The sequence below is a fragment of the Narcine bancroftii genome, chromosome 1 (genome assembly GCF_036971445.1).
Source record: "Narcine bancroftii isolate sNarBan1 chromosome 1, sNarBan1.hap1, whole genome shotgun sequence".
Classification (NCBI taxonomy): domain Eukaryota; kingdom Metazoa; phylum Chordata; class Chondrichthyes; order Torpediniformes; family Narcinidae; genus Narcine; species Narcine bancroftii.
In genome coordinates, this window is record NC_091469.1 from 389580386 (window position 1) to 389592052 (window position 11667).

At 40.6% G+C, this 11667-nt stretch overlaps 1 protein-coding gene across 8 annotated transcripts in view; it reads left to right on the forward strand.

Annotated features, from left to right (window-relative positions):
• Positions 1–11667, forward strand: part of vps50 (VPS50 EARP/GARPII complex subunit) — a 171667-nt gene that overhangs the window by 47312 nt on the left and 112688 nt on the right. For all 8 annotated transcript variants that reach the window (XR_011349904.1, XR_011349905.1, XM_069913647.1 and 5 more), the window contains exons 10-12: positions 4184–4226; positions 5310–5408; positions 9601–9741. Coding sequence is in view for 6 of the 8 variants with exons in the window: in XM_069913647.1 (XP_069769748.1) it covers positions 4184–4226; positions 5310–5408; positions 9601–9741 (283 nt within the window). In the remaining 2 variants the exon portion in view is untranslated. The remainder of the gene's footprint in view (positions 1–4183; positions 4227–5309; positions 5409–9600; positions 9742–11667) is intronic.

Genomic DNA, 11667 nt, shown 5'->3' on the forward strand with positions numbered 1-11667 from the left:
GTTTAGAGAGGACTTTTGTCAAAGATGTGCATAAAGTAGTTTTGCATTTTTTAAATTAATTGTGCTCATTTCCAAAATGTCTCCTTTTGGGAAATTGGACACTTCAAGATATGATGCAAATTGGCATGGGTGTCATTTCCTCTGTGTCAAAATGTATGATGCCAAAAACAACTGAAAATCAAAAGTACGCAACCTGCACTTTTCACCCAGTCCAGTTGTTTAAACAATGAGTAAATTGCATACCAAGTTGCCAATATTATACAGACAAGCTGAGACTTTAATGTTCTGCCCTCTTGGGCTTGTGTGAATGATGTTTCAGCACTGGATTATCTCTAGGTCTGTCAGCTTCCAGCAGCTTTCAACCCTAGAGATTAGGGCTGTCAATCTTTGCCTGCATTATAATCTTGTGTTTGGCAATGGCTTTGGGCGAGTTTGGATATGGAATGGGCCATGGGCAGGATTATAGGCTGGGAGCAGGAGCCTATGGCCAGATAGATGTGCACGTCCACTTATCACCCCCTACTCATTTCGTTGTAACTTGTGCTATTCCAACTACCATGTAGAATGTATTTCAAAGTTAAATGCTTAGCTTCTTTTGGTCTGAATGGCAGCACTTCCAGCCCTTGAGCCCATGCCCCCTCCAAATACAACAAATGCTGCATATTTTTGAAGGGTGGGAGGAAACCAGAGCACCCGGAAGAAACCCTCGCAATTACGGGAAGATCATACAAACTCCTATAGACAGTGTCAGATTCAAACTCGGGTTGCAGGCACTATAATAGCTTTGTGCTAACCACTATCTTAACTATGCTGTATTTTAAGAAAGGGAAAAAGAGGCAAATTGTCCAAATAACTTTTTAAAAAAGTAATTTCACCAAGTTTTATATTTTTGTGGCTATGTAGGTTGGCTGTTAGGATTAAACACAGTACCCATTTAGCATGTGAAACATGAAAGAAATTAAATTTCTTGGTATTTGTTTTTAGCAGAGGTTTGTATGGAAAAACTTGAACATAAACTGATGTGGTTTACTGCTTGGGACAATTTGTTCTTTCTCCTCTTCTGTCTTCCAGCAAGCATCTTGCTTGACATTACATGGTCTCAGCTTATCCTCCCTGCCATTCTTTATTCCAAGGGGAATAGCCTCTAGCATAGAAAGCTTGAAGTCAGAAAACCTTGAAATTTGTACCAACAGCCAGAAAATATAAATCAACTAATCCTAAAAGTTCCTGATGGTTTCTTTCAATAGTGCTGGTAAGGATCCCTTACTGCTACTGAAAGCAATTTTGCTTGAGCAAGGTTAGGATAGAGTTGACTGTTGAGTTCAATTCCAAAAGGCAGCACTATGTAGTGAACAAGTTCTTGGTTGAAATCCATTTGTGTTCTCCAACATAATTTGTGAATTGTTGCATAATTTTGTCTCTTAATGTATCCATAGCATCAAAAATATGATACTGATACTGGTCTGAATTGTTAATCTTGTAATTCCAATTGAATTGCAAACACAAAAGTCAAAACGCGGTGTTGTTCCAGGGATGATCAAAATTTTGTCTTTTCTACCATTTGAAACACCTCTGTTCCATTTTGTATGATGTGTAAAAACTAAATACAAGTCCAAATTAATAAGTGAATAAATAAGTTAATAAGTGAATAAATAACACTTTTGCATTATTTAGAAATACCAAACACATTTTCTTAATTACAATTTACAGTATTTGCAATTAGTGGGTGAAATGAAATAGTAGTTCAAAGGAATTTTGGATAGGATGAGAAATCAATGAGATGTCAAGCTTGCAGCATTATTAAAGGTAGCATAATATCAGTAACCAGACCAATATTAAAATGTATTATTTATCTGGTTATTTTTCACATTTTACTGGTCTTGGATTGTTGTTGTTGTTGAAATGAAAAACCTGGAAGGGACAAAAAGGTTACATTAGTTAAACACTAAACAAGAAGGTCTGCAGATGCTGTGATTATAGTTTAATCCACAAAAGTGCTGGAGAAAGGCAGCAGATCCTGCAGCGTCCTTAGGAGGCAAACCAATGTTTCAGGCCTAAGCCCCTTGACAAGGTATGAGTGAAAAGATGGGGCCAGTGGGGGTGGGGTGGGGTGGGGGGGAGGACCACAGGCCAACAGGCAATGGGTCATATGTGGGTGGGAGGGCAAACAAAAAACCTGATAAGTGAAAGGGTGAGGGGATAACTCGCTGAATAGAGAGGGAAGTGGGCAGGGAGCAGGAAGAAACAGGGAGGAGCTTAACAGAAATTGGAGAAGTCGATGTTAATTCCACCTGGTGGGAGAGTGACCAGATGGAGAATTCGGTGTCGTTTGTCAAATTTGTGGGTGGCTTCAGCTTGGCATGAGGCCATGGACAGAAATGTTGGTGTGGAACTGGGGTATGGAATTGAGATGGTTGAAATTTATTGGAAGGTTTGATTCTTTGCAAAGGCCAAAACACACATGGAAATGTAGTAATCACTGAATTATGAGTTGAACACTGATATTTTAATTGTTTTTGCTTGTGATTCTGAAGTAACCAGGGTAATTGTAGAGTTAATGGCTGGATTTTGCTGAGTTTTGCTCGCATTTGTGCATCCATTGCTAAATCCCAAATTCTGCTGGTAATTATCCAGGTGCATTTTTCATAAGAGTTTGCTGACAATCCTGTGCCAGGTTAGTTCCAGGGTAGGAAGCACGAGCCCATCCACTTAATTGGTGATTTTGGAGAAGTAGGAATGGGATAAATTTAAATATTTGTTTGCATTCGTAATTTTTAATTATTTACTTTGAAATATTTTTAGGTTCTTCTAGGTGATATTTTTCAATTTTCATTTTTTTTTAATGACTTTTGTTTGTTAATTTAATTGAAGATGTTTTTGAAAAGAGTTGACATTCCAAAACATTGCCATCTGTCAAAGCCATTAAGATTTATCAATGTTAGTTTTTCAAAAAGAAGTTTGTGAATGTACTGGCAGAGCCATGCTTTTCAGTTACTTTTGCAAAGCCCTGGTATCATGCAGTTTCAATCTTTGTCCCAAAGAAATGTTGGCCAGCAAAATTACTTTTTCAAATACTGGGAAGTTAAATATGTAATAATGATAGAGTTCAGCAGTGAATGTGAACAAAATATCTTTCTCATCAAAGTCTCGGCCACTATGTTGAAAGTTTTATTCATTCTTCATAACTCAGGATATTTTACAAGCTACGAGAAATTTCTGGGTCCTTTTACAGTCTGAAAAACACAGTAATTACCCAGTACCTGACTTTTAACTGCTTCACCTACCTGTGTGAATGTGATGAACACTCCAATTAAGCGGATTTTCTGTGTAAAAGGGCCTAACTGTATTGTCTGTTCATGTGCGTGTTAGGAAGTAATTTTATCATAAAGGAGCTGAGATTTAAGTATTTTGCTGATAGTTATGAAATGTGTGACAGTAGAAATTAAATCAGAATTATTGAAAATGCTTTTTTTAACCTTCAGGATTTATTTTTACTGCGAGTGATTATAATATTTCATCTGAAGTATTCAAAGTCTCTGCCCTTAACCCATATTTTTAATTTTTAAAAATTTTTCACACTATGAACCATACTAACCAAAATACACACAAACATTTCCCTCTTGAATATACACAGTGTCATTTTCTCCCCTTTTCCTCCCTCCCTTCTCTCCCTCCTTCACCCCCAACTCCCCACCCATTCAACGTTCAACATATATGATACATTAAACATACTGAGGTAATTCTCTCTCATGAAAATTCTGGAAAAAAATATGTGCAAGAATTTTTCTTCCTACAAATTACTGAACTCTTTAAACTTAGAATAAGTTAAATCTTTCAGATACATTTGTGTATACTTACCTTAAACAAATTAACCTTTCATTTCTGTTGTCGCTGTTTTTTTGTTAAAACAAGTTATCTTGTGCCTTGATGCACAAGTTAGCATCTTGAAGAGGGTAATTCACTTAAGAAACCATTCAAACAACATAGCCCTTTCATTGCACCCTCAGATCTATGAAGATTTTCTACTGCATGAATGAATTTTCTAATCAAATTGAATGTTTTGCACAAATCTTGTTCTATATCTGTTTTATGAGTTGAAGAAGAGTTTTTTTAGTGTGACTGGAGGCATTTGTATCTACAAATTAGTACTTGGAAAAACTAACTCTTGTTTATTTTCTTTAAGTGAGCTAAATTCAAAATTGCAGGATACGTTGGAACAAATTGAGGTAATGATATTAAGTAAAATGTTTTTATTGGGGAGCATAATAATGTCCATAAAGTGGAAATGGAAGTGTAATTTAGATGCCTCTAATGTTTCTTGACAAGCTAAATGTTTATATGTTTTAAGTCAATGTGACTTCCAAGTTGTGGTAACTTTGATTTTGCTAATTTACAAAGCTGGTCAAGGCATTCCCTTTCTTGAATTCTGGCATTATTATGTCATTGTCAGAGAACAGTTCAAGAGCTTTCATTTCCTTTTTTTTTGAGAACAGAATGGAGCTCCCTGTTTTTGTCACACTCAGAATGTCAAGCATTTGTTTGGTTCTTGGTAAAATATACATAAAAGTCATAACATAACAATTACAGCACGGAAACAGGCCATTAGGCCCTTCTAGTCCATGATTAAATTTCTTCAAAATGAATGTCTGAGACTTCCTACTTAATATTCCTTTGGAATGGGCTGCAATCTTCCCAGAAGTTATCGTTTTTGTTTCGGCCATTCATTTTATCCCCTGATTACATTTGTTTTGTGTTGGATTACTTGTTCAAATGGATTACTTGTTCAAATGGATTACTTGTTCAAATGGATTACTTGTTCAAATGGATTACTTGTTCAAATGGATTACTTGTTCAAATGGATTCGTTATTACCTTTAAGTTGGCATAGTTGCCTATATACAAATTAGAAAGGTCTTGAAAATTTTATAATAAAATGGATGAAGGGTTCCAAACTGAAATGTTAACTATTCATTTTTTCTCATTGATGTTGCTTGACTAGTTCAGTTCTTACAGCAGATTGTGTTTTGCTTTGTGCCATTAAATTATGTTCTTAATTGCTTCATGCTATTATTGTGACAAGTTTTGGATATCAGATGAAATCCTTACTGATAAAGAACTAATTGTTGTGAAGATTTCTCCTTCAGTGCCATTTATTCCGAACAGTTTTCTTTGTCTCAGTTGGAGGAGTTATGCAGACTTAGAAAAAAAGTATTTAGAAAACTACTTGTTTAAGGCAGTTGAAAACTAAAATGTAATTTCCACCAAGTATTTTGGAACTAAGATGAAAATGACTCAATTATTTTATTTTAGGAGCAATTAGATGTAGCGCTGTCAAAAACATGCAAGCACTTTGAAGTTGGTCATTATACCAAGGTTCAACTTGCATACAGATTACTGGGAAAAACACAGGTAAATACAATTTAACATTTCACAAAATGTTGATTTTAAAAAAATTTCTTCAGAGTGCACCATGCAATTCAATGTCTAAAAATTTGTAAGACTTCTTAAAATTTGCAATCTTGTCTCAAGTAATGCATAATACTAGAAGACTAAATTTTCCTTGTTAAAATGTTGAAATTAATGCATGCATAAGTTATGATGGATGCTAAGGTTGAACGAAATGATGAAGTGCAGCGGACTCGAGTATTGAGGTGACAAGAGCAACTATTTTACTAAATATATTAGATGTCTCCTTTTCTTTGGCTTGGCTTCGCGGACGAAGATTTATGGAGGGGGTAAATGTCCACGTCAGCTGCAGGCTCGTTGGTGGCTGACAAGTCCGATGCGGGACAGGCAGGCACGGTTGCAGGGGAAAATTGGTGGGTTGGGGTTGGGTGTTGGGCTTTTCCTCCTTTGCCTTTTGTCAGTGAGGTGGGCTCTGCGGTCTTCTTCCAAGGAGGTTGCTGCCCGCCGAACTGTGAGGCGCCAAGATGCACGGTTGGAGGTGAGATCAGCCCACTGGCGGTGGTCAATGGGGCAGGCACCAAGAGATTTCTTTAGGCAGTCCTTTTACCTTTTCTTTGGTGCACCTCTGTCACGGTGGCCAGTGGAGAGCTCGCCATAGAACACGATCTTGGGAAGGCGATGGTCCTCCATTCTGGAGACGTGACCCACCCAGCGCAGCTGGATCTTCAGCAGCGTGGCCTCGATGCTGTCGACCTCTGCCATCTCGAGTACTTCGACGTTAGGGATGAAAGCGCTCCAATGATGTACGTTTCAGGAAAAAGGTCTCCAGATTCCTCTATATTTCAATTTTAGCATTGACAATTTATGCTTTAAAAAAATGTGTAAAACTCTGGGAGTCTGGGAAATAACTGTGTAATTATTTAACAAATTGAAGTACCTTGTTGATCAAAATATAAGAGGTAGAAGCTGTGTGCGTCATTCATTAAGATCACAGCTGATCTGTTGCTTCTGTCCTTTTCTTGCATCAACTCTATATCCATTGATTCCCTTAATATCTAAAAAAAAGTTCAGTGGGATAATGCGGGTTATCCTATCATAAATGGCTAAATAAATTAGATCGCCAATAAAGTTCCATTAATAGGGACTGGCAGATTTTCTGATTATTGAATCTGATTTCAGTTAGTGCTCCAACATGCTTTTAATTCATCATCTTTAGATGCTTTATGATACTCCATTGAACCTATGGAGTTTAAAGCAAGCGCAGGAAGTGGAGCACAAATAATTTGAAGGGAGCATGGAAAGTAGGGCCTGAGTGAGTTGGAAGGGAATGTAAGAACCAGGAACCTGGTGTGCTAATGCAGTTTGAAAATCAGCACCTGATTTCTTGAAGATGAAGTTTGATGATCATCAGGGTATTGAATTTATTGTAATATACATGTGCACTAAAATTGCTTGCTGCAGCCAGATACTACACAAAAAAACAGCAATAATATGCATCAAGGTTCCCTCTTAAACCAAATTTTAAAAAAATTATTAATTTCTTTCATTGTTGCGAAAGCCAGCATTTAACTCCATCCCTTATTGCCCTTCAGTAGGTAGTGGTGTCTTCTCGAAATACTGCAGTTAGTCAAATCATCATACAGGTTTTTTAGCCCTCCATGTATGTTGACTTCTAGTATCTATCTTTAATAATTCATGTACCAGCTCTTTGGCCATAGGCTATTGTGCTTAACTGATTGAAGTGCTCATCCAGATGCTTCTCAAATGTTGTGAGAACACTACTGCTGGAGATAATTTTTTTCAAGGTCTTGAGCAAGAAACAATGAAGAAATAGTGATTGTGTCCTCTTGAAAGTCTGAGACATGGATCTGCAGGTGGTGCTGTTGCCCTTGCCAATTACCCTTGTTCTTTATGGCTGTAAAGTTTGTTCCTTTGGGATGTGCTGTCAGAGTAGCTTATGTCAGTAACTGCAGTACATTTTGTGAATGATGTACATTGCAGACACAGGGCATTAGGAATAGAGGAATATGTTTGGAGTTGCCAGAAAATTTCCAGGTGTTATTTTATCCGAAATGGGGGAGTAAGCACTCATGCAGGCAAGTGGAGGAATTCCACAGACACCTGCTCGTGTAGCCACGGTATTTATGTGACTAGTACAGCCAGCCAGCTCCCCACCATGACTACCAGCCCCCCCACATCTCCATCGGGCACACAAAACTCAAAACGGTCAACCAGTTTACCTATCTCGGCTGCACCATTTCATCAGATGCAAGGATCGACAATGAGATAGACAACAGACTCGCCAAGGCAAATAGCGCCTTTGGAAGACTACACAAAAGAGTCTGGAAAAACAACCAACTGAAAAACCTCACAAAGATAAGCGTATACAGAGCCGTTGTCATACCCACACTCCTGTTCGGCTCCGAATCATGGGTCCTCTACCGGCACCACCTACGGCTCCTAGAACGCTTCCACCAGCGTTGTCTCCGCTCCATCCTCAACATCCATTGGAGCGCTTTCATCCCTAACGTCGAAGTACTCGAGATGGCAGAGGTCGACAGCATCGAGTCCACGCTGCTGAAGATCCAGCTGCGCTGGGTGGGTCACGTGTCCAGAATGGAGGACCATCGCCTTCCCAAGATCGTGTTATATGGCGAGCTCTCCACTGGCCACCGTGACAGAGGTGCACCAAAGAAAAGGTACAAGGACTGCCTAAAGAAATCTCTTGGTGCCTGCCACATTGACCACCGCCAGTGGGCTGATAACGCCTCAAACCGTGCATCTTGGCGCCTCACAGTTTGGCGGGCAGCAACCTCCTTTGAAGAAGACCGCAGAGCCCACCTCACTGACAAAAGGCAAAGGAGGAAAAACCCAACACCCAACCCCAACCAACCAATTTTCCCTTGCAACCGCTGCAATCGTGTCTGCCTGTCCCGCATCGGACTTGTCAGCCACAAACGAGCCTGCAGCTGACGTGGACTTTTTACCCCCTCCATAAATCTTCGTCCGCGAAGCCAAGCCATTAAAAAACAGTTGAATAAATGTATTAACAATTCTAGACTTGACTATTTGCTTGGAATCATTCAAATATACTGTTGAATAAATGTATTAGCTTCATTCTAGACCTGACTATTTGCTTGGAATCATTCAAATATATTGCAATTAAAAGTGTCCATTCAGCTCATCTTGGTAATGGTAGCTGTAAAAGAACATTTTGAGATGGTTACTGTTTTGCTTATTTTGGCCTGTAGTCTTATAATTAATTCATGGCTTATCAACTGGTCAACAAATATCTCCTTAGAGGTGAGAAGGCTTTCTGTCTCCAGTTTTTTTTTCATTCCAGACTCTTTGGATAATCAAATTATTTTTCACTCCTTTCTAAACCTGCACCTCCTTAGTTATGAAAATTTCTTCAACCTTTAGATCCTGGTGTTTTGCCACAAATCATCCTTTAATGATGCTTGAATTTTTAACTTTGGAATGCAGTCATGTGGTAGGTTTTCAGAAGAACCAATCTAACATCCTGTGTAGAAAAAGGTTTTGTTCTCTGGAGTATAACGAGAGGTTTTTAAAAAAAAAAAAAAAAAAAATCACTAGTGACATTTCCAATTGCAGATTAGACCTAATTTTGGCAAATTAGGTGTAAATCATGAGTGTGAGTTTTGGTCTCTTTAGGTTGTCCTTGCTCAGGAGGCAGTGTTTGATTCTGGATTTGGATTATTGGGCTAGAATTTCTGAGAGGAAATTCCAAAATTCTGGGCAGACTAAAAGCAGGGAAGATGTTCCCAATGGTGACTAGGTGTGGACCTAGAAGATGCAGAGTAGTGAACTTGTGGAATTCCAAGGAGGGAGAAATATATTCTCAAAGGAATTAGATGTGACACTAATGGAAAAGAAGATCAAGAACTATGAGGGGAAAAAAGCAGCGTAATTTGCCATGATCTTGAGGAATAGGTTCAAGAGGTAAATGGCTACACCCTTTTTTGTTTGTCTGTTGATGTATTTAAGATATGTTGATTACACACCTTATTTAGAATTGTGGACAATCCACCATCATGAGCTTGCTTTTGAGGGGATTTTAAGGATAAGATTTTCTCATTTCAGATCTTCCTCAAAAGTTAACTCATTATTGGATTGTCATTGGTTACTATAATAGTGTGCTTTTTAAATCAACTTTTTAAAACTCTTTTTGCAGACTGCAATGGATCAATTGCACATGCACTTCACTCAAGCTATTCATAACACAGTGTTCCAAGTTGTCCTTGGGTATGTGGAGTTGTGTGCGGGGAATTCTGACACTAAGTTTCAAAAACTTCAATATAAAGACCTTTGTATGGTATGTATTTTCTTGCCATTAATACTACATGACTGCTTGCAGATTTTAAAAAAAGCTTTACAAATGGTTGTTCAAGGTGAATTCTCTTCATAGAACAGCAAAATACATACTGTATCTCTTAAGAAATAAGTTAGCCCAAGTAAAAGTATTGTGTCAATTTTTTGTTTAACATTACTACGGAATAAACTTTTTTGGTGAAATTGCTGAAAAGAATAAGCACCATTGGTTAGGACTGGAGGTGATTTATTGAAAATCAAAAACTGCATATGCTGGAAATCTAAAATAAAAACAGAATATGCTGAAAATACTCACTAGATCAGGAGGCATCTGCAGAAAGAGAGTTAATATTTCTAGGTCTGAAATTCTTAAACCGTTTTTCTGCTGCTCATTCTATACTTTCAGACTGTCTTGCTGAGTGTTTCGAACAGTATGTTTTTTGTGATTTATTGTATTTTCAAATGCTTTCTTTCCTCCAACTCTTTCTTGGCCCTCTCTTCCCCCTCCCCCCCCTCTTCCCCCCCCCCTCTCTTCCCCCCCCCTCTTCCCCCCCCTCTTCCCCCCCCTCTTCCCCCCCCCTCTTCCCCCCCCCTCTTCCCCCCCCCTCTTCCCCCCCCCTCTTCCCCCCCCCTCTTCCCCCCCCTCTTCCCCCCCCTCTTCCCCCCCTCTTCCCCCCCTCTTCCCCCCCCCTCTTCCCCCCCCCTCTTCCCCCCCCTCTTCCCCCCCCTCTTCCCCCCCCTCTTCCCCCCCCTCTTCCCCCCCCTCTTCCCCCCCTCTTCCCCCCCTCTTCCCCCCCTCTTCCCCCCCCTCTTCCCCCCCCTCTTCCCCCCCCTCTTCCCCCCCTCTTCCCCCCCCTCTTCCCCCCCCTCTTTCCCCCCCTCTTTCCCCCCCTCTTCCCCCCCTCTTCCCCCCCTCTTCCCCCCCTCTTCCCCCCCCTCTTCCCCCCCTCTTCCCCCCCCTCTTCCCCCCCCTCTTCCCCCCCCTCTTCCCCCCCCTCTTCCCCCCCCTCTTCCCCCCCCTCTTCCCCCCCTCTTCCCCCCCCTCTTCCCCCCCTCTTCCCCCCCTCTTCCCCCCCTCTTCCCTCCCTCTTCCCCCCCCTCTTCCCCCCCCTCTTCCCCCCCTCTTCCCCCCCTCTTCCCCCCCTCTTCCCCCCCTCTTTCCCCCCCTCTTTCCCCCCCTCTCTCTCTCTCTTTCCCCCCCTCTCTCTCTCTCTTTCCCCCCCTCTCTCTCTCTCTTTCCCCCCCTCTCTCTCTCTCTTTCCCCCCCTCTCTCTCTCTCTTTCCCCCCCTCTCTCTCTCTCTTTCCCCCCCTCTCTCTCTCTCTTTCCCCCCCCTCTCTCTCTCTCTTTCCCCCCCTCTCTCTCTCTCTCTCTATGACCTCAGCTATTTTCTCTTCTATCCTCCTACCTGTTAGCCTGTGTCCCTCTCCCTTCCTCCACCTCTTCCCCCCCTCCACTCGCCTTTTTATTCACCATTCCTGTAGAAGGGCTCAGGGCTGAACATTGACTGCCTTTTACTTTCTATGGGCGCTGTATGAACTGCTGAGTTTCTCCAGCACTTTTGTGTACTTCTCTAGATCTGCTCTCTTGAATATCCATAAATTTACTTAATCTCTTTGGTGATTACATTTTTTCAGTTGCCTGGATCATAAGCTGTGGATCCTGCTGCCTCAAATCTGTGCCTCTTTTTATCCATATGAGTCTTATTGACCCTTTGTGACTAGTCATGACCTCATTTGGTTCAGTATCAAATTCTGTTTGATACTGTTACAATAAATTGATACTTTGCATATATTAAAAGTATTTTATTTTAAAAATCCAGCTTGTTTTTTTCCCCCTTTTGCCATCTTCTCAAAATAGAGTCACACTTCCTATTACTGACAATTTTTGATGACCATAATTGTTAGGTTTTTGTGAGGGCACAGGACAAA